This window comes from Phascolarctos cinereus, unplaced genomic scaffold, assembly GCF_003287225.1.
Source record: "Phascolarctos cinereus isolate Bilbo 61053 unplaced genomic scaffold, phaCin_HiC Scaffold_726;HRSCAF=1367, whole genome shotgun sequence".
Lineage (NCBI taxonomy): Eukaryota > Metazoa > Chordata > Mammalia > Diprotodontia > Phascolarctidae > Phascolarctos > Phascolarctos cinereus.
In genome coordinates, this window is record NW_027556098.1 from 382608381 (window position 1) to 382632123 (window position 23743).

General features: G+C 46.2%; 1 protein-coding gene across 1 annotated transcript in view; it reads right to left on the minus strand.

Moving 5' to 3' along the window:
- Nucleotides 1-23743, minus strand: part of IGSF21 (immunoglobin superfamily member 21) — a 402137-nt gene that overhangs the window by 32817 nt on the left and 345577 nt on the right. The window contains exon 5 of the mRNA XM_020973236.2: nucleotides 2374-2489. Coding sequence (XP_020828895.1) covers nucleotides 2374-2489 — 116 coding nt within the window. The remainder of the gene's footprint in view (nucleotides 1-2373; nucleotides 2490-23743) is intronic.

Here is a 23743-nt window from a genome sequence, read left to right on the forward strand (position 1 = left end):
TTCCAAAGGAGGCTTTGCCCCATAGTGTTAGCCTTAGACTCTGGATATAGCCAAAGTACCCTGCATGGGAGGTGACCCTTACTTGAACACCTTGGCGGCTTCTTGGGAAGGGACTTGGTTTCGAAGCAGGCGGATGGGAGCCATTGAGAAGGTAGATATGGAGAGGAAATTAGGAGGATATTGGGAGAAGAAATGGGAGAAAATTGTGTGTGTGTGTGTGTGTGTGTGTGTGTGTGTGTGTGTGTGTGCGTGCGTGTGCGTGCGTGTCTAAAGTCTGAACAGGTGTGCTTGTGTGGGAGGGAGATAGGTGTGCAGCTCTGGAGAAAGAAAATTGTCCTCTAGCTTTCTCTCCTAATGGGAGATTCAAGTTTTGAGCTGTGGAATTTAATTTAATCTGTTGTTTTATATTTTGGTACATGCGCTCAGAAGCCTATGGGAAATGGGTGTTTCTTTAATAAATCGAATAAATAAATCGATGGGAGCTGAGGAGGGGGTGGTGTACATGTGGAAAGCATCTCTGAGGGAAGCTGGGTCCCAGGAGAGGGAAGAGAGGAAGAAAGAGAGAAGAGGGAGACAATGGGAATGAAAGAACGCAGAATTAGAGAGGGGGAGGGGTGTGTGTGTGTTGCTGGGGGGCGGGTGGAATCAAATACAGGAGAAGCCAATCTGTCAGGGTTTAAAGCCTCCAAAAATGAATGTCGCTTCCACATAAAGGGCTGCTTTGGGTTTTTTGAAAAGTGCTTCAAAAGCCGGATTGTAATTTATATCAAAGGATTCCTCTGAGCTTCCAACATCCCAGGCAGATGCAAGGAGCTGGCAGAATATGGGGGGCTGAGAAGCATTTTTTTAAAAAGGGGGAATATTTGATTGTGTGAAACCTTAGAGGCCTGACCTGCTGAAAGGTTTCAAGGGCCCTGAGGCACCGTTGGCAGCAGCAGTGGGAATGAGGCAGGGAGGGAGGACATCAGACATGGGCCAGCAGCATCCTGGAGGGCACCTACCAGGATACCCTCAGAGGACAGCAGGCATCTTCTGCCAGCCCTTTGTCACCATCTGCTTATGTTGGGGGGGGGGAAGCAGGAGGAATAGAGCGAGGGGAGTGGGAGGAGGGGCTCCTTTTCTACCCCAATCTTCTCTGGGGTCTAGGAGCTCCCACAGAGCTTTTTATCCTGTTCTTCCCATTGTATCTGGGGAGGGAACATGGGTTTCGGGGGGAGTCGATACAGATTTTTAAATCAAGGAGCCCTTGTGGTTTCTGCGGCAAAGCCCACAGGCCAGGTACTTGGGGAATCGCCAGAGGATGAAGAGCGGACAAGACCTTAGAGTCTACCTCTTCTCATTACATAGAAGAGACTGGCACCCAAAGGGGGTGTGACTTGCCCAAGCTTCCAAAGATAGCAAATGGTACGCTGTGGAGTTTAAAGGCTGGTCAAAGACTCATAGCTGGAGACCTGGAAAGGACCTTGGAAGCAATTTAACCCAGCCTCCTGATTTTACAGATGAAGACTCAGGGCTGAGGAAATGACCTAAAGTCACTTAGGAAGCAAATATCGGAGAGAGGCCTTGAATCCAGGTTATGATTCCAAATCCAGGGCCCTTTCCATCATACCTTACTGTTTTTTTCCTCTGTAGTAAGAGGAAAAGAAGCACAGGGAGAAAGTTTCAAGTCAAATTGCTTCCTGTTTCCTGCCTGCCTCTTCCACCCTGCCCCTTCTCCCAAATCACCCCAGATGAGCCCCTTTCAACCACCCACTCTGCCAACCACACTCAAATTGTCCCTTCAAATAGCCATGACAATGAGTATTGGGAAAAAATGTCAAGGCTTCAAGGATATTAGGGTGACCCTAAAAGAAATCAGTTAGATTATAATTACTTTCCCTTTTCTTTTCTTTTTAAAAAAATTTTTTTCTGAGCCTCAGGATCTGGAAGGAGTCCATGTTCTTTTAGCCTTGGGAGACTGGAGGAGAAGGAAGCTGGGAGGGCTAGAGGGAAAGATGGGTCAGGACAGTGCAGACAGGTAAGACCAAAAGATATCGTGGATGGCTCATAAAACCAGAGGCTCAAGAATTGGTAAGGACTTTAGAAATGATCCCATCTTACTCTTTTGTTTTGTTGATCGGGAAATTGAGTGTCAAAGAGGGTAAGGGATTTTTCCAAGGTCATACAGGTAGGGAAAAGGCACAGCTGTCCTTCAGACTCAGCAACTTAGACTCTTAAGAGGTGATTTCAGCCTGGCTGGCAGCCAGTTGTCCTTCCTGGTGCGTTCCCATTCCCAGTTGAACCTTCATTTGCAATGTCCAGGGACTGGGGTGACTATACTTGAGCAGATCAAAGGAGAGGAAGGTGGGGTGCTGGGGCCCTTGGGTTACTCACCACAGGGGCCGGCTTCCCTCCTGACACGATGCAGACCAGGGTGAAGTTCTGAGCCTGGTAGCGGCTGAATGGGGCAGGTGTGTCAGCAGCGACGACAGCAATGGAAGTGGGAGGAGCTGGCAGGGAGGCAGATGCAGGTAGACGTTTAGAGACAGCGTATACCAATTTCAGGGGCTTCCATTTCACCACTGGACGGTCATTGAGTCAGCCTCCCCTGTCCAATTCCCACCCAGAGCCCCTCCAGAAAGCCTTCTGGGAGAGTCAGCAAGGAGCATCCCACCCAAGGCCCACGTACTCATGTAACACTTTACTTTGTACCTCCTTGGTGAACTTGCTGTGTGATGTTAAATGTTCTAGCATCTTAGGACTGGACCTTGAGGAGGTCCGTAGTCATCTACGGGATCGTAGTGTAGCCAGGCTGCAGAGAGTGGCTGCAGAGACTTAGGGGAATTGGAGCCCAAAGGACATTATGGTTTCTCCTCATTTGGAGGCGAGGCGGGAAATCCCTGTCATCATCCACAGTTTATAATCCTTTCCCTCCATGCAAGAGGAACCCACATTGTCCCTTTGGGCTACAATTCCCCTAAGTCCATGCAGCTACCCTCTGGAAACTTGTGCCAATAGGAGGATTGTAGATTTAGAGCAGAGCAGCTAGGTGACACAGTGGATGGAGCACCAGGTCTGGAGTCAGGAAGGCCTGAGTGCAAATCCTGTCTCAGACACTTCTTAGCAAGTCAGTTAACCTTGTTTGCCTCAGTTTCCTCATCTGTAAAATGAGCTGGAGAAGGAAATGGCAAACTACTGCAGTATCTCTGCCATGAAAATTCCAAAAGGGGTCACAGAGAGTCAGACAAAACTGAAACAGCTGAACAATATTTAGGGCTAGGACCTCAGCAGCCCCCTTGTTTTGCAGGGGAGACACCTGAAGCTGAGAGAGGTTAAATAGCTTTCCCTAGGTCACAGGTTGTAAATGACACAGGTAGGATCTGAACCAGGTCCTCAGACTCCAAACAAAGTCGGTCTTCTTCCCTCTGTATTGTCCTGCCTTAAATCCACTTTTATTTCTCATCTCCCTACTAAGGCAGGGAGCAGTTTAATCCAACTCTATTTTTAAAAGGAAGCACAGAGCTCCATAAAGGAAGTAGATGCCTGTGAGATGATTTGTTGAGTGAGTCATCAAACAGTCAATATTAAACAAACATTGATTAAGTGGAGAATCCTGTGTTCCAATAGTTACTATGACTTTATTTTCAACAAAGATTTTTGCAACATCTATCCATTTCTCCCGATTCTACCGTTGGGCCCAAGGAAAACAAGGTTAATCCTTTATCCTCACGGATAGCTGTCCAGTAATTGAGAAGACCTATCATCTTTCTCCTCCCACGCCCTTTCCAGTCTTCTCTAAACTCAACAGCCCCAGCTCATTAGGTGGGTCCTCATACGGGCTGTAACTGAGAACTCCTGTATATTCTGCTCAACTATAAACAAACCAAGGGGAAGGATGGGCCAGGTGGGCCACGGTGGCTTGAAGTCCCTTCTAGCTCTAAACTATGACCCTGCGGGCCCTTTGCCATCTTGGTTGATCATGCCAATGTGATGACGACAATGGAAATAGGAGGTGACACCTGGGAGACAAATGTGGGGAGGGAGGCAGAGCCAGGAGGCCTTAGATTCCCCAGCCAATGGAGAGTTCTCCTTCACCTGTTGAAATCCTACTTAATTCAAGCCCGAATTTAGGCATAGACCCTGGTAATATAGAGAAAGACCCACTGAGCAGGTGGTAGGTATCCATTCCACTGCAGGCCAATGATGATGATGATGATGATGACAATGACATTGATGATGATAATGATGATGATGATGATGATGATGATGATGATGATGATGAAACTAGCTAGCAATTTGATAACAATTTAAGGTTTACAAAATGCTTTATATATTATATCATTTCACCCCCGTGACACCTCTTTGAGGAAAGTCATTATTATCTTCATTTTACAGATCAGGAAACTGAGGCCAAGAGAAGACAGAATAAATGACCTGCCCAGGGGACTGTAGCATAGTCCCTTCTTTGCCACATCCAAAAGCTGCTGGTATCAGGATAAGGAGTGCTTTCATCCCTGTTCCTTCTCTGGGATATCCTTAACCCCAAAGGGAGAGAAATGAGACTCATAGCCTTTCCAAACTGGGATAAAAGGGACTGGAGTCTTGGCAGCCCAACAGTGAAAGGTTGCCAATGACTAGCCTTATTAGGGCAGACAGAAAATCCCACATGGGAGCTCTAGGTTGGCTTACACCTTTCTCTAGTTGAGGGGAAGGTCCTATGTTACAGTCTCTTGGTGTGACAGGAATTCCGAGAAGGGACAGATAACTCTATGTAATGAGTCACACTTTACTTATCTTCGGATCCTTTCCCTGGTGATTTTGTCTATCAGGAGGGAATATAGCCAAGAAGTAGCATGAAGGCAAAAAAAAAAGCCTCTAAGAAAACAAAGCAAATATGATGAAATTCAGACAACAAAGTTCATGCATTTTAGAGTCACTTAATAAATATTAAGAGCCCACTGTGTGCCAGGCACTGTGCTAAGGACTAAGAAACAAAGAAAGACAAAAGACAAGTCCCTGCTCTCAAGGAGCTCACAGTCTAATGAGGGAGAGCACACGAACGAATAAAGCATTTAAGTGCCTACTGTGTGCCAAGCACTGTGCTAAGGAATGGGGACATAAAGAAAGGTGAAGGACAATCCCTTCCCTCAAGTTGCTTATAATCTAATGAGGGAAGGCAGTACATAAAAAGAAGATGAAAAGGGGAGGGAAGGAGGAAGGGGAAGGAAGAGGTCCTGGGTGGGTGGGGGCATGATGAAGTCCTGCAGCCAGGTGGGAAATGATGAGGTGTCTGCCCTGGTCACCCTTCTTAAATGGAGGAGCTGGGGGGCAGCTAGGTGGCACAGTGGATAGAGCACCAGCCCTGAATTCAGGAGGACCTGATTTCAAATCCAGCCTCAGACCAAACACTTGACACTTACTAGCTGTGTGACCCTGGGCAAGTCACTTAACCCCAATTGCCTAAAAAATGGAGGATCTGGGAGGGGCTTTCTGGTGTCCACTCTCCACTCTCTCCAATCTGAGGAAGGGAGGGAATCCCAGGAGCAAGGTGGTGCAGAGAAAGTGGGAGTCTCAGGGTTGATTTGATCTTGCCAGAAGATGAGTTTGCATAACGCAGGCGCCCTTCTAAGCCTTCACTCCAGGTTTTTCTACTTTTAGTCTACACACGATTCTAACAAGTTTGCAGGCTGCCATGAATAGAGATCGTGGATAAAGAACAGACCACAGAGCCAGAAGGATCTGGGTTTAAGTTCCACGGCTGACACATACTGACTGTGTGGCCCTGGGTACGTTATTTAACCTCTCAGGGCTCTAAGGAAACTCCCTAAGACTTTAACTTTCAGAGAAGGTGCCAATCTGGTGTCAGTGGGCTGAGAACAGCGGGAAGAGGAGGCGATAGCTGGAAGACAGATGCAGGCTCAGAGTGAGTCTCAGCAATTCCAGGAGGCTTCAGATTCCCCCACCACTGGAGAGCCATTGGTTCTCCCTTAGGAGTTGAATTCCTACTTAATTAGAGACTGGGACTAGACACAGACCCTGCTATTCAGAGTCCAGGTTAACTCATCTCTTCACATGTGGATTCCCCAAACCCAATGAAGTCATGGGTCCAGGCCTGCAACGAGAGTATTTGTCTGCCAGCAACATTGACAGCAGGTCACAAGCGAAATATGGCGGTGACGAAGGTGGCAGGGAACAGGACATCAGGATCTAGTGAAACAGGGCTTCTGAGACATCAAAGCAGACACGGCAAAGCCCAGGTACAGAACTCAAGCCTTTATTCACTGGGGGAGCCCTTACAACCTTCACATCAGTACTGCTAGGAGGGCTGGTGGGAGCATCTCACTCACAAATACTTACATGGGAAGGCTGTATCAGTTTATTCTCATCAGTGTGTTTACTCTCTTCATTGACATAATCCCCACCCACTTATAATTTAGCAGAGCATGGTCATCGAGAGTGGCTGAAAAAAGTAGTCCCTATGGGGGTCAAATAATAATAGCATTTGTCTGGGGCTTTCATATTTGCAAAGCGCATTCCAAATGTTATCTCATCTGATGCCAGTGACAACCCGGAGAGGTTGGTGTCATTTTTGTCCCCACTGAGGTGAACAGGGGATAAGTGACTTGCTCAGGATCACACAGGAAGGGTCTAAGGCAGAGGTGGGGAACCTGCAACCTTGAGGCCGTGTGTGGCCTTCTAGGTCCTTGGATGTGGCCTTTTAACTGAATCCAAGTTTTACAGAACAAATCCTTTTATTAAAGGGATTTGTTCTGTGAAGTTTGGATTCAGTCAAAGGGCCACACTTGAAGACCTAGAGGGCCACACGTGGCCTTGAGGCCTCACATTCCTCACCCCTGGAAGGTCACGTTTGAACTCAGGTCTTCCTGACTCTGTGGCACAGTGGATAGTTCACTGGGTTGGGAATCAGGGAGACTCATCTTCCTGAAAATCCAGGATCAGATATTCACTAGCTGTGTGACCCTGGGCAAGTCATTTCACCCTGTTTGCCTCAGTTTCCTCATCAGTAAAATGAGCTGGAGAAGGAAATGGCAAACCACTCCAGCATCTTTGCCAAGAAAACCGTAAATGGGGCATGAAGAGTCTGTCGGGACTGAACAACAGCTTCCTGCCTCCAGGTGCGCTATGGTGTCACCTAGCTGCTTCTTTGAGCCTCAGTTTCCTCATCTGTTAAATGGGGGACAGTAATACCCATGGCACCCCTCTCACTGGGCTCTTCTGAAATGCAAATGAGGTAGTGTCTGAGAAGCACTAGATACAGCTCGGCTATTATCACGCTCCAATTTCTCTTCCCTCTCCCGACGTTCTGACGTCCTTTTCAGCTCTAAAAGTCTTTGAGGCTGCAACACATGTTCCTTCATTTCACTGTACATCTATATGACCACGCCCATGCACCTACATACGTAAATCCACGTTTGGGAGATCAGTAACCCAGTCACGCACGCCACCCACACGGACCCTGATCAGGAGCTGTTCCTGTCCCTCGTTAGATTTCCGAGCAGGTGTTAGCAATATGTATGGTTAATCAAGCCCGTCAGACAATAAGTGTTTGCAATTGTATAGACTGTGATACAATCCCTGCAGCTAATACCATTCTGCACGGCTCGGCCCCCTCCTCCCTTTCCACCGAACTTAAATCTGGGACTCAATGCATCTCAGACGACTCACTGTCGCTTTAGCATTTGCCCACTGTCTCTCAGCTAGACGGCTCCAAGCAGATGTGATCTGGAATCGGGCCCCAGCTAAAGAGGCTGCGAACGCCCCAGAGAATTACATCCCTTAACTTCTGTTAACTTCTTGTCACATATCCTCATCTTCTGAGGGTTACAGAGCTTTGAGGGCCCTTAGAATACAGAATGTGAGAGCTGGGAGGGCCCATAGAATACAGAACGGTAGAGTTGGGGGGCGTTACCTTAGAGCACAGAATGTCAGAGCTGGGAGGGCCCTTAGAACACTAAATCTCTAAGTAGGGAGGGCCTTAGAACAGAGAATGTCAGAGCTGAGAGGGCCTTAGAACACAGAATATCAGAGCTGGAAAGGACCTTAGAATAGAGAATTTCAGAGCTGAGAGGGTCTTTAGAACCGAGTTATTAGTGATAGGAAGGGTCTTAGAATACAGAATAATGGAGGTGCAAAGTATCTCAGAAATAATTTAATCCACTTCCCTCATTTTTCAGGTGAGAAAACTGAGATGCTAATGGAGTATTCCAGTTCTCTTGCTGGTTGGTGAAAGCTTGCTTCATCACTAGCCAGTGTGTACTCAGGGTAGACAAACTTGTTTTAATGTCCCTGTGAAGAGATTTCGGCTAGGGAAAAAATATTCTGCCCTGAGTGTTGCAACTAAACACAAATGACCTCTGCAGGACGTGCTATTTTGGCCTCCGCTCCCTTTGCCTCTTTGGGAGCCCCCTACACTTGCGGCCAGAACTGTCAGGAAATGTCGAGTCCCCATGGTTGTACGTATGAGATATTTTATCTACAGCTGGGTTGGTAGCCTTGGAAAAGTCCTTTCCCGGGTTTCTCTGTGGAGCGGATATTCTCGTCAGTCCCCCAAGCACCTCTTTCTGCCGAAGAGCTTGGGGCCATCGGCATCCCTGATCTCATTAATCAAGTTGCTTCAATCAATGAGGTTTTTCTTGGGGGGAGGAGAGAGAACATGCACATTTTCAGGGGTGGGTGGTAGGATTGACAACTAGTTGCAAATTACACTACTTGCAAAAATCCATTCTTTCCTCTTGGCATGCCTGGTTTATTGACTGTTCCCTTTACAATTCTGCTCTATTCATTAGACCCATTTGCAAACCTCCTGCCCAATCTGTTCATAAAAGTGTCCATGAATAGAAATGTTCCCTTTTTTAACCTTTCTTTACTTTTCCTCACTGCCTATTTCTTTTCTGTGTTCCCCCCCCCCCAAGGCAATGGGGTTAAGTGACTTGCCCAGGGTCATACAGTTAGTAAGTGTCGAGTGCCTGAGGCTGTATTTGAACTCAGGTCCTCCTGACTTCAGGGCTGGTGCTCTATCCACTGTGCCACCTAAATGTCCCCTCCCTGCGCATTTCTTATCCCATAACTTAATGGCCTCTCCTTCATCCATATCCATCTATGTCCCTTCTGCTCCATCAACTCTTTGATTGAAACCGAGCTCCCTTGGAAAGCCTGCTCTCATTTCACCCAGCTAGCGATGAGGGCTGCTACCATCTTTGTCCTTTGCCACCTGTGTACTCATTGCTGAAAATCATACTAGCTGTAGGCTCTTACGTAGTCTTGGTGTCATTTACTAGACTTTATGCACTTAGAGTACAGGGACCGCATTGGGTCACCTAGAACCCAAGAAGAAATCAGAGAACATAGAATTGTCAGTGTCAGCCTCTTTGAGCCTCAATTTTCCCACTTATAAAATAGAAATAATAACATGATCTACTACAACGGATCATTTTAGGGATCAAATGAGAAAATACAAAGTACTTTGCAAACCGTAGTGCGCTATATATATATCAATTATCATCATCATCATCTTTTTGATGGGGTTCAGGAAGAAATGATCATGGGACAAATTCATTTTCCTCTTTTTATTATTATTAATAAGTGTTTATACATTATTAATAATTGATGATTATAGATTCATAATAATAATTATTAATCGAGTTGAAAAGAATCTTTGAATATAAAACATTAGAATATAGATTGTTAGAGCTGGAAGGGAGCTTAGGAGCATAGAATGCCACAGCTGCAAGGGGTCTTTGAATGTAGAATGTTTGAATTGGAAAGATCTTTAGAAAATAGAATGGCAAAATTGCCAAGTATGTGAGAACCTGGAATGTTAGAGGAAGAAGGTAATTTAGGACAGAGAATATCACCAGTAGTCTACTGGAGGCAGCTTGAACTGGAAAACTGCTTAGTTAATTCTCAGAATGAGCATTACCCCTTGGACATTGCCAAATGCTACAAAACAGGGCTTCATTTACTGTTTTGTTGATTGTCTAGGCTTAGGAAAGTGATGGAGACAATTTTAGCAATGCCGATTAAATGTAAAAGATGTAAAAGTCTATTGAGGGTGCATTTATTTTTCTTCTGCGGAGCTGGTTGTTCAACATTTATCAGCACATCTCTGAAGAACTGCAAGGAGCCTTAGAACCTAGAATGTCAGGGCTAGATGACACTTTAGAACAGGAAATGACAGAGTCCTAGAACACAGGATGTCAGAGCTGGGAAGGCCCTTAGAACACAGGATGTCAGAGCTGGGAGGGCCCTCGAATACAGGATGTCAGAGCTGGGAGGGCCCTCAGAACACAGTGTCAGAGCTGGGAGGGCCCTCAGAACACAGGATGGCAGAGCTGGGAGGGCCCTTAGAACACAGAATGGCAGAGCTGGTAGGGCCCTCAGAACACAGGATGTCAGAGCTGGGAGGGCCCTCAGAAGACAGGGTGTCAGAGCTGGGAAGGCCCTTAGAACGCAGGATGGCAGAGCTGGGAGGGGCCTTAGAACACAGGATGTCAGAGCTGGAAGGGGCTTAGAATAGTGAATGTTAGAACTGGGTGGGAGGAACCTTAGAAATTAACCAGTCTGATCCAATTATTTCATAGATGGGGAATCTCAGCCTCTGCGTAGTTGGAGGGACACATTCCATAGCTAAGACATGCCACAGAGCAGGTGACATAGCCACTCTCCTGATTCTTTTTCCAGTGAGCTCACCACACCAGGAGGGAGTCTCCATCCAAAGCCCTTGCCCCCAGGTAAGTGTCTTGGTCCCAGGATAGCATGTCTGGGCAGAACCTGACCCGAGCAACAAGTGTGGGTCCTCAGCTCACCTACTTCATAATCCTAGCAAGTCGCTCAGAGGGCATCTGGTCCCACTGAGGCCTAGAGGGGTCTCTGTGGCACATGTAACATCCCAAGGGATACCCAGCAGTTGATGGCTACTCACAGGAGGATGATAATGATGATGAAAACTCATTTTTATGTGGCCCTTGAATGTTGGCAAAGCACTTTCTCCACCACAATCTTTAGAGGTAGGAACTTGAGGGCAATGACTCTTTTATTTTCCTCTTTCTACCCCCAAAGGACAGGGCCCGGCCCAGGCTGAATAAGTGCTTGCTCAATGATTGATGGTAGTGAGAGTTTTATTATGTCCCTTTTACAGATAAAGAAACTGAGACTCTGATGGAGGATCACAGTTAGCAAGTGCCTGAGGAAGGACTCACACCCATTATTTAGTCATGGAAGGAGTTCTAAAGCTGGAAGGTGCTTCAGAATTCATCTGACTCAACCTTCTCATTTTACAGATGGAGAAATGGAGGTCTAAGGGTGAAAGGATATAGATATAGATACAGATATAGATATAGATAGATAGATTGATATATATACATATATATGCAATATCTATATCTATATCTATATCTATATCTATATCTATATCTATATCTATATCTATATCTATATCTATATCTATATCTATATCTATATCTATCTATATCTATATCTATATCTATATTGTAATCAGGGTGAAGTGACTTGCCCAGGGTCACACAGTTAGTGTCTGAGGTCAGATTCAAACTCAGCCTGGTGCTCTATCCACTGAGTCACCTAGCTGTTCCTTTTCATTGTCAGTTGATTTTAGTTTACCCCATTAGGGTCTCTTCCTCCTCCTCCTTCTCCTCCTCCTCCTCCTCCTTGGGCTTCTCAGACTGCATAGACCTCATTTCAATGTGGATATTGGAGGACCCATTCGATACATTTCATAGGCCCTGACATGGCATCACTGCAGAAGTATGGGGGTAGGGGGACATTGGGCTCCCTAATTCTTCAGCAGCGCACTCAGGAGGAGGCCTGAGTCAGCAGGAAGAGTCAGACTTCATTGAGAATCACAACACAGGAAGGAGAGCTCCTACTCAAGAATTTATGTTAAAATTAAATATTGAACTGAGCTGTTGAAGCAGCCAAGTTAAGAAAACAAAATCCTCCCCCAGAACATCCTTACCCTTTCCTAGCAGAGAGCCCCAGCCCCAAACCAGATACCCATTGGAGCGATCGGAGTAGTACAAATGGCTGTGCCCATGAGCCATGAGCCAAGATGGTGCAGAGGGTGCTTTGTAGGACAGCTGTTCCTTCTCTTTGCCTGTGCCTCAGGCCTCCTCCTACCTCACTCCACACGGCCCTTTCTCATCTTAATGGAAGCTACCGGAGCCTGGTGCTCACATTCAGCTGGTAGGTGTTCGGGGGCTCTTTATGAGCTCCCATAAAATCTGCAGCCCTTCTATCTTCCCTGCTCTCCCAGGGACAGGAGTGATCCCAAGGACCCTCAATTTTCCCATCCATGTGATTCCTTCCATCAATTCTCCCTCCCCCTCAACCCTCCTGCCCCTACAGGAATGGGTGACTTTGGCAGCGGAGCCAAAGGGGGCATGAACAGCTGGAGCGGTGATGTTGAAATGTTGTCGGCACACTCTCACCCTCCCCTTTCATCCATCCCCCCACCTGCCTCTCCATTACCTGCCTCTCTCCTCCTCCACCAGCTGGGGTGCTTTGTAATTAGCAACCCCCAACTGGCAGCTCTGGATCACCATAGAGGGAAATGAGCTGTGGCCTGGGCACCAGAGAGGACCCGGATTAGAACTCTGGCTCTTACCAACCTGGCCGCTTACTGCCTATGGGATCTTTCACCAGAAACTTCCTGTCTTCTCTGGGCCTCCATTTCCCCACTGTCCAAGGAGAGGGTTGTAATAAATTATCTCCATGCTGGTTTTAGCTCTAAGGTCCTCTCCAGCTCTTGATAAATAAAGCTGCCTGTTCAGGCTGAATGAGGCAGTTGGGAGTGGGATAGTAAGACTATAAGAAGACTGACTGGTGTGAATGCTTTGATCTCTTGGTGAATCATGATAAAGCTTAGGTATTCTATTGGTGTGGATCTCTACCAGAGCTTCCCCCTACATTGAGAATGAGTAATGGTTAGAGTATTAATATTGTTTTCCAGTGAATACTTATGAATGAACAAAAATAATTTATTAGGCATCTACTGTGTGCCAGGAATTATCCTTGCCTTCAAGGAACTTCTAATCCAATAGGGGGATACAGTCTATGGAAGGGAGTGGTAGGGGAAGGGAGTTTTAGTATGGCGAGTCATAAGGATGGTAAGTGGAGGCATAGGGCAGTCAATCCTCACCCCTTAACCAACAGTGTTGTATTGGTAGGTACTTTTGATTCGGATAGTATTCCCTAAGGAAAAGGTGGAAAAGAGGGAAAGGGTGACAGCCTATATTCAAGGGTGCCCTATATTAATAAAATATATTAGTTAATGTGAGGGAACCCAGGCAGCTAGGTGGTGCAATGAATTCAGCGCTGGACCTGGAGTTAGGAAGATCTGAGTTCAAATCCAGCCTCAGACACTTACCAGTTGTGTGACCCTGGGCAAGTCACTTAATCTCATTTCATGTGACTAAGGTATGACTATGGGACTTTGCTCAGGGAGTAAGATTTAGGTGCCACTAAAAGCCCTTGTATTCCTATAGAAGAAGAAAGAGAGCTTAGGATCTAGTTAGAAGAAGTAGTTACAACAGGAAGCTAACAGATGAATCAACAAACCTCACCCCAGGTAAGCTCCTTGCCTTCTCAGACTTTCTCTTCTCCTCAACAGCAATCTTCCCAGCAATATCTCAAGGTTCTTTCCACTGCCCTGCCCTTCCACTTAATGTGGCCTTCCCAGCAGTGGCCCAGGGTCTCTGCTACATGACCCTGCTACTCTTCTAGCAATGTTCTGGGATCTCCAGGCTTTTTCCTTCCCACTCCCACCCCCTCAGCAAGCTCAAATGAGTCAAAGGTGACATTTTGGGTCAGCTCGAAAACTTGCTTGCTATGGCCCTCTTAATAAGACACTGTCCTCCACTCTTGAATACCTTGTCCTTGTGACCACCTGCTACTCATGGTCTGCTGATCAATCCCTGGCCACTCCCGTCATCTGCCTTTTCCGTTCCTGAATATTGCCGAAGAAAGTTGTGGACCTGAGCAGACTATGTTGTAAATACATGTTATCTAATCTCAACTAGGCTGATCCTTCCATGTACTTCTGATGACCCCCCTTTCACATTGCCCCCAGGGGCACCCCCAGACCTTCTCCTATTTCTTTTTTTCTTTTCCTTTTTTTTTTCTTTTTTGAGGCAATTGAGGTTAAGTGACTTACCCAGAGTCACACAGCTAATAAGTGTCTGAGGCCAGATTTGAACTCAGGTCCTTCTGACTCCAGGGTAGGTGCTCTATTCACTGTGCCACCTAGCTGCCCCTTTCTCCTATTTCTTCATGCTTCCAACACCACCACACAAACCCTTACACTCTATCTACTGCCTTATCTCCTGCTTCAATGTGATCAAGATTATCCCCTGAAGTTAACTCCCTCATTTCTGTAGCTCAAAACCTCTCTGTGTCTTTCCCCATCCTCTCCTTTGCTCCGGTCTCAGAATGAGGTAGCCCTTCTCCTTGCCACAGCTAATTTTTCTACTTTCCTCCTGTCTCTTTAAGGAGCTTGACCAGTAGGTCATTCATTCCTCATGTCTCCTGTCACTGTCAATGTCAATGAACAACGTCATTGTTCATTCTCCCAACCAATAATTCCTTCCCAAGAAATATGCTCAGGTTTTCCCCAAACTTAAAAAAAAAGCCCTTCCCTCCTTTCTGCTGTAACTTCAAGCTGACTCTCACATATCTCATCTCTTTCATTAGCATGCTACAAAAACTGTCTACAATTCATTTTGTCATCATTCACTTGCTCCTCAAGGTCTTCTAATTTGGATTCTGACTTCACTACTCGAAAGGAACTGATTTCTCAAAGGTCACCAATGATGTCTTACTTGCTAAATCTGATGACCTTTTTTTCTTTTTTAAAACAAATTTTGATTGATGTCTTTTGTTTTTTACAACACTCATATTTCCCAATACATCCATCCTTTCCTGCTCCTCTGTCAGCCTTACTAACAAAGAATAAAAAAGAACAATAAAACAGTTTGGCAAAGCTGACCAAAACACTGAAAAAGTCTGACATTATATTCAGTTTTCCATACCCATAGGCCCCCACCGTTGCAAAGAAGTTGGGTAGGTGACTTCTTACATCTCTGACCTTTTTTTTTTTTGTATTTTTGAACACTGTTAACCATCCCACTCCCTTGGACACTTTCTTCTCTCTTAGGTACCAGGACATCACTCTCTCCTGATTCTTATCTTTCCTATCTGACAGCTCTGTTCTTCATTCATTTCCTTCCCCCATATCCTGGATGCTTCCTCAAGGTTCTGCCTCAATTGTCTTCCCCCTATATTCTCTTGCTTGGTGATCTCATTTATTCCCACGGGTCCAGTGATTATCTGTTTATATGTCTCCCAAATATGTATGCGCAGCTACCGTCTCACCCTTGAGTTCTAGTCTCTCATCTCCAAATGCCTGATGGATGTTTCTGTGTGGATATCCAACCCAGCCACCAGCTCATCACATCCCATAGTTCTTTTCCTCTCCCTTAACCTGTTTCTATTGACTGTGACGCCTTCCTCCCAGGCACTCAGGTATAACGTGCTAGAGTTCTTTTGAGTTTACTTGTCTCCCTCATCCCTCACATTCAATCCATTGCCATATTTGGTGATTTCTACCTCCACCATAGCTCTTACATATCTTCCCTTATCTCTGCTAACGTGGCCACCATCTTACTTTAGACGCATAATCACCTGTCCAGGACTATTGTAGTAACAATCCTAGCCTGTCTCCCTGTCACCAGTCTCTCTTCCTTTTCAATCAATCCTCCACGCAACTGAAAGACAAAATCTTCTTAAGGTTCAGGCCTGGCCATGTCACAATGATTCAAAACCCATTAGTGGCATTAGAACAAAACAGGAACTCCTCACTTTGTCATTGAAGGCCCTTTAATATCTGGTTCCAAGCTTCTTTTCCAAATGGATTTCATATTTCTCCATTTATGCCCTTTGTTACTGTGGGATGGATACTGTTACCTGACCTCAGAATGCTATCTCTCACCTCTGCGCATTTGCAGACCAGGTCCTGGTGCCTGGAGCACCCTCCCTCCTCCTGTCCACCTTTAGGAATTTTTCCCTTCTTTCAAGCTCCGCTCTGTGGAATCTTCCCTGATCTCTTCCAGCTAAACTTATTTCTTCAGTTCTTTAAAGCTGTACACATGTCAAACACGTATCTATCAGCTTCTCTCTTTTGCCCTCATAAATTCTCTTCTTTAGAGCCTAGATATGGGTATGTATATGTTGTCTTCTTTCCAGCAGGACAAGGGTCCCTTGACTATTTCTTTTTCATTTTTGGATGCCCAGTGCCCAGCTCTCTGTTGGTTTTTTTTTAGGGGTGGGATGGATGGGAAGGAAGGGGGTGTCTAGATTTGTGACTTCATCTGAGTATGAAACTCTCAGTGTGGAAATTCTTTTCATTGATGCAGCCTATCTTACAGTGCTTGGGAGTTGCCTGGGGGAATCTGAGAAGCTAACACAGCCAGCATGGGTCAGAGGCAGGGCTTGACACCAGGTACCCCCAGTGCTAAGGCCAGTCCCCTATTCACTTCATCACATTACCCTGCAAACAGTGGTCTGTCGTTGTTCACTCATTTCAGTTGCATCCTAGTATTTGTGACCCCATTTGGGGTTTTCTTGGCAAAGGTACTGGAGTAGTTTGCCATTTCCTTCGCCAGCTCATTTGACAGATGAGGAAACTGAGGCAAACAGGGTGAAGTGACTTGCCCAGGGCCACCCAGATAGTAAGGGTCTGAGGTCACATTTGAATTCAGGTCTTCCTAACTCCAAGCCTGGTGCTCTAATCACTGCATTACGTTGCTGCCCCTGCAAACAGTAGGTACTTCACAGATGCTTGTGAAGTTGAATTATATTATGAAAGGGACCTTAACAATTGTACAATCTAACCCTGTCATTCAATTTTTAAACTTATTTTTTTCAGCCAATAAAAACCTATTTTCTCTCCTTCCCACCTCCCACCATCCCCATTAGAAAAAGAAAAACAAAATCCTTGAAACAAATACACATTTTCAAGGGAAATAAATTCCCTCATTAACAAAACTTTGCCATTTATGAGGAAATGGCAATTTGTGATAATTGTGATTTTAAATATGTGTATATCTATATTTATATCTACATCTTTCCATATCTTATTCTATATACATGGAAATATATATGTATGTATATGCATATATATAGTTTGATGTTCTAGTTACAAATTATATATACGTATACTTTATATATACCCATATATACATACATGTACCCCATCCTCCTCCCTCCTATATATATGTGTATAAATATACAGTTTGATATTGTAGTTATAAATGACAGGACTCCAGTATAGAGTGACTTAGGTGAACTGGTCCTAATGACCATAAACATACAAATAATGGCAGCCTGTTTTTTTCACTGTCCTGGTTCATTCTGACCATGTGTCAAACATGTAAACATCTTGACTCCTGATAGGACACTGCTTCTGGTGTGGCAACACCCATTTCTGGGGTCTCTGCTACACCCTATTTCTGGTCCAAATGAGGACCCTCCCCCACTCCACATGAGTCTTGCATCAATAACTGACACCCCCACCCCCATTCCCTAGCACACCTGGGTCTGATTAGGAATGCCCCCTCCCATGTTGGGCATCAGTTGCCTGTTTTCAACCAAGCCCCTCTTTAAGGTATAAAACTTTCCTGCTCAGACCCCTCTCTGGGCATGGACTCCCACCCAGATTTTTGCCAGCATACACGTCTCTTCTGCTTAAGTGAGTGACCCTGGCCCTGTGCGGCTGAATCTCTGTCTGTATTACCTGTGTGTGTGTGTGTGTATGTGCGTACACCTGGGTCTTTGCTATAACCTGAGCTAGGAGGCCAAATACAGTGCAGTTCAGGGAGGGACAGTCGCTTCTCTGAGGCTGCGCATTGATGAAAGGGCAGCTCTAGACTCTGAACCCAGGTTCTATTGAGGCCAAATCCAATAGCGTTGTCATTTGGGGTTGTTTTTCTTTTTTGTTTTTTTGATTTTGCTAGGCAATGGGGTTAAGTGACTTGCCCAGGGTCACACAGCTAGTAAGTGTTATGTGTCTGAGACTGAATTTGAACTCAGGTTCCTTCTGACTCCAGGGCTGGTGCTCTATCCACTACGCCACCTAGCTGCCCCTGGGGCTGTTTTAAGAGTGCCTTTCATTAGCCTAGTCTGCTGTCTAGATGTGTCACTGGCTGGTTTTCTGAGGGGCCTGCCCTACTTGGGTCTGTTTCCTAGATCCTTTCCCATGGCCAGACCCAGACTAGTGGGATTTTTGCCCATGGGCAGGTTCCGCAACCCCCCTCCCCCCATCTAGAGGGTCAGGGTCATGGGGTCTGGAGCATCCTGTGCGTGCTATGGTGCCTCCCCCAGTGGGAGGGGTCGGCTCTCATTGGTGTTGGGCACCTCTCCAGAGTGGGTGCTGGGTAATGGGCAGGGTGCGTACAAACTCATTGGAGGTCAGAACACTGAATGCTAGAATATTAGAAGGTTGACAATGGAAGGGAAACAGAGCAGATTAACTAGAAGGGATGTTAAGGAATGTTTAGTCTAACCCATCCATTTCTCAGACAGGTAAACTGAGGGAGGCTTGAAATGACTTGCTCAAGGTCCCACAGAGAGGAGTAGCTAGCACTCTGAATTCCCAATCAGAGGTTCTTTCTACTCTATCAATGGAAAGGGGACAAATGGGAAGAGGGCAGGCGAGGGAAAGGGATAGACATAGCTCTAGCTATACGCATTCTTATTATGGTTGCCATTGCTTGACCTCTAATGAGCCTCAGTTTCTTCACTTGTAAAAAGGAGGGGGTTGGACTCTATGACTTCTACAGGTTCTTTCTGGGTCTAACTCTGTGATCCTTTGAGAGAAAGTTGACAGAGGGCCACTGAGACCTCTGGAGCCTCCTCTGGCTCATGCTGCTGTCCCCTTCCTCCCAATGCTCTCTCCATATTCCAAACCCTCAGCGCCCGCTAACATTCTGATTGGTTCAGCAGAGGCTCTGCCCATAAGCAATCTTATATGTAGCTTCTGGGCCTAGAGCGAGCTTTCTGATCGGCCTGCCTCCATCCAGGACCCTGCCAGGCAGGCCTGGTGGGAAGTGGGGAATGCGTCAGATGCTCGCTGCAGCAGGGCTTTATGTGACAATATATTAAGTGTGTTTAAGTTCTAGAATGGGTGCCATTGCCTGATATATGAAATATATGGAGTGTGACATGAACGTGTTTTAAATAGCAATAAAACCGGCCAATTTGGGGATATTTTCAGAATATTTTGGGCCCATCTTGTGCACACACGAGCATTTTTAGCATGCATTGTGCAAACTGGTCAGGCTGTCTCAGTTTGGTGATACAGGTGTGCAGCCTCTGGGGAGGGGGCATCCTCCCCCTTTTGCAGGAGCCCCACCTGACTCCCACTAGAAGAAAACAGTACCTGGCATGGAGGCTGCAGGGGAGGCTTGACTCAGGAGGTAGAGGCTTAACTGGAAAAATCCCAGGACTTAGCAGCAGAGGATCTGTATTCTAATTCTGCCATTGCCTTAGCTGTGTGACCTTGAGTAAGTCACCTGAGTTCTCTGAGCCTCAGCTTACTCATCTGTAAAGGGACTCACGGGCTAAGAGCTGAGAAGTACCTCAGAGTCCACTTGATTCAGCCAACTCAGAAAGCAAATGATTGGCCCAGGGTCAAACATCTATAAGGAGCAGAGTCAGGACTTGAACCCAGGTCCTCTGACTCCAAATCTCGTGTGTCCCCATACCCCCACCACACCCAATCATACTGCACTTTTGGCTCTCCCTACACATTTGGGGAGAGTGTGGTGAGGAGAGGTCTTTGCAAATCTTTAAAAGAGATGGAGAAAGGAGAGGCATTATCCTGGGGAATGAAATTTGGTTGAATGAAATCAGCCCCATGACCAGAGGACTGTCTTGAGTTGCACTAACTTTAACTTGAAGAAACATCTACTGAGTGCCAACTGTGTACAAAGCATAGCTCAGATGGTGGTAGTAGTGTGGGAGATACTTGTGTGTTACATGTGGTGAACATGCGAATAGTATATGTGTGGCAATATGTGTGTATGTACATGTGTGTATATGCATGATATATATGTATATGTGTGTGGAGTATATGTGGCAAGCATGTATATGTGTGGTGCGTGGTCTGTGTGTGTGCTGAATATGTGTGTGGTATGTGTGGTAATATGTGTGTATATGTATGTGTGTATATGTACATACATATGTAGAGTATATGTGTATATGTGTATGTGGTATGTATATATATGGGTGGTGTGTGGCCTGCGTGTCTGGTGAATGTGAGTTTGTGGTATATGTGTGTGGTGTATTCTGTATATGTGTGTGAATATATGGGTGGTGTATACGGTATATGTATGGGGTATATGTGTTTATATGTGTGTGTATGGTGCATGTGTGTGGTGTATGTGTGTATATGTGTGGGACGTGTGTATATATGGTCTATGTATATGTGTGGTAAATGTGATTGTGTGGTATATGTGTGTGGGTGTTGTGTGTAGGATATATATGTGGGGTATATGTGTGTATAGTGTATGTGTGTGAAGTACGTGTATATATGTGTAAGGTATGTGGGGTCTGTGTGTATGGTGAATGTGGCAGTGTGATAGTATTTGTGTGTATTTTATTGTGTATATATGTGCACATATGTGTGGTATGTGGTATGTGGTATGTGTATGCGGTATATGTATGTAGTGTATGTGTGTACATGAGTGGTATAAATGTGTGTGTGTGTTTGTGTGTGCGCGCACACGCGCAAAAATGAACTAAGAGGTTGTTATGGTATGGAGGCAGTCTGGAGTCAGAGGACCTGAGTTCGAATCTTGCCTATTCTGTGTCGGAGGTTCAAAGATTCCAAGCTGGAAGGGACCCCGAGGGGGAGGGGGTCTTCAAACCCACTCTCATTTCTCACAAGAGAAAATGCAGGCCCATGACTATGAAGGGACTTGCTCAAGGTCAGCCGGGTAGGTAGTGAGCAATTGGGCCAGGTTGGGGGCCCGTATGGAAAGTCTTCGGGTTCTGCTCCCTTTTCATTGCACCAAACAGCCTCTTCATTTACCACCTAGGTGACCTTGACTGAGCTGCTCACCCTTGGTGAGTCTCACTCAGTTTCCTCACTGGTGAAAGGAGGCCCCAAATCCCCTGGGGCCATGCAGTCCCACCCACACCCGAAGGAGAATCCCAGCATCTTATCCAAGAAGGGCTGAGGAGCTCTTCTGGCCTGAGCCCTGCTTTGAGGGAGCCAGGCTGAGCTGGAGCCCCAGCCGCTGCCCCCCACGTATGCCACACCCACCTAAGCGCTCACACACAGTGTGCCCACCTGGTCATACTCATGATCACTCAAGCAGATTTCCATAACATGAGCAGAATGTCAGAGCTGGAAGGGCCCTTAGAACAGAGAATGTTAGAGCTAGGAGGGGCTTTAGAACCTAGAATGTCAGAGCTGGGAGGGCCCTTAGGACAGAGAATGTTAGAGCTAGGAGGGGCTTTAGAACCTAGAATGTCAGAGCTGGGAGGGCCCTTAGGACACAGGATGTCAGAGCTGGGATGACCCTTAGAACACAGGATGTCAGAGCTGGGAGGATCCTTGGAATAGAGAATGTTAGACTTGGAACCATTTTAGAGTCCATGTAGCCCATCTCCTCATTTTATAGGGGAGGAAACGCCATCCAGAGAGAAATGAATTGCCTAAAGTCAAATGAATGAATTAATGAAGCATTTATGAAGTATTTGTCATGTGCCAAGCACCATATCAAGGGCTGAGGATACATGGACATGTATGTGAGACAGTCATGCCCTGAAGAAAGCTTACAGTTTAAGGAGGGGAGAGAGGACACAACAGAATGGTGGCCAGGATGGGGTTTGGACCATGAGTCAGAATAGATGGACACATCCTTCCCTGGATCAATGACAGGGTCACTTTACAGGTGAAGAACTAGATGGCCCCACAAGCATCAGCCAGGCAGCTGGTGAGGACCAGGCTGGGAGTCGAGAGAACCACGGCAGGAGCTGCCCCAGTAGGGCCCCTGGGCTGAGGCTTCATGTCCTCTGGGACGTGGTTTCTGGTCCCAACGCCAAGGCAGCCGGTGGGAAGAAGGCCACAGAGAGGCAAGTAAATGGCTAAGCTGGGCACAGAACCCAGGCCTCCTGACTCTCTTTCTTTCCACTTCATTGTATTTGTGTTTTCCAGCCAAAGACTAGAGCCAGGGGAGGCTGACAGACAATGTTACAGGATCCAGCAGGTAAAGCCAGTGAGTGACTGGACTACAAGCAGCACCTCCCCTCTCCTGTCTCCTGGGGGGATTCTTTGTTGGGCCAATCACGCTTCCTTGGAGACAGAGCCCTAGCATGGGACGGAGGGTGGAGGGAGAGGAGGCTGGTGTGGAAGGCTGCAGATGGGTGAAGGAGGCTTGCATCCTCACCCTGGATTCTGGAGAAAGCTGCGAGGGGTGGCTGAGCATCAGGGTCTCAGTCAAGGAGACAGATGGTGCATTTGACCTGAGGTCCTCCTGCCTTTGTCTCCTCTGCTTATGGAAAGGGTGATAGCCTGGTTCAAGGAGGATTCTGGTCAAAATTCAAGCTAACAAATCTCCTTCCTCAGGCCCTTTTCTGACTCCACTTTCTGGAATGTTGAACTGGCAGCCAAGCTCTGGGTTCCAAGATGGCTCCAGGTCTGGGTAGTTGAATGGTGCCCACATCAGCAGGCCCTCCAAAGAGATGGGCAAAGAGGCTCAAAATGAACAGAGAGCGAGGGAAGGAGTGATAGACTCTTGAAATGTTTTGTCCATGGATTTTTGCAGATGGAGTAAATAACTGGACTGAATTACATGATCTTTCCAGCTGGGACATCCTATGATCTATACCAGAAGTTGTCAGCCTGAGAACTTGTTTTTAAATAATAATAGCTAGCATTTATAGAGGACTTGGTTATACAAAGTGCTTGACAAATATTTTCTAACAACAGCTAACATTTATATAGAGCTTACTGTGTGCCAAGCATTGTGCTAAGTGCTTTATAATTATTATCTCACTTGTTCCTCATGAAAACCCTGGGGGCTGCTGTTATTGTCTCCATTTTACAGATGAGGAAACTGAGGCAGGCAGAAGTAAAGTGCCTTGCTTGGTGTCATATATTTCCTAAATATCGGAGGCTGGATTTCAACTCAGGTCTTTCTACCTCCAGGCCCAGCACTCTATATTCTATGACACCAGCCCTTCATTACTCTGCTTTTACTATCAATCAATCATTCTGTCTTCTTTATCAGGAAGACTTCCCCCCCACTACTGGCAAGGAAGTTGTGTAAGTGCTGTTATGCCCACATTATAGAGGAGAAAACTACACTCTGAATCTTAGGTGTGTGCGCAATGATTTGTGTGCTGCCTCATCCTCATTAGAATGCGAGCTCTGTGTTTTTGATCTCTTTTGTATCCCCAAATCTTAGCCCAGAGCCTGGTGCATAGTAATCACTTAATGAATACTTGTGGACTGACAGAGAAGGGAAGCAATCTGTTTAAAGTCTTGCAGCTAAGAAATGATGGAGTGGAGCCAGCCCACAGACCCTTTTCATCTGATTCCAAAGGTAGTGCTCTTGAAGGTATTCCATACACCTGAGTTTGCTCCTACCCAAGTCAGACCCTTTTTAGAGCTGGGAGGGCCCTTAGAACACAGACTGCCAGAGCTGGGAGGGCCCTTAGAACA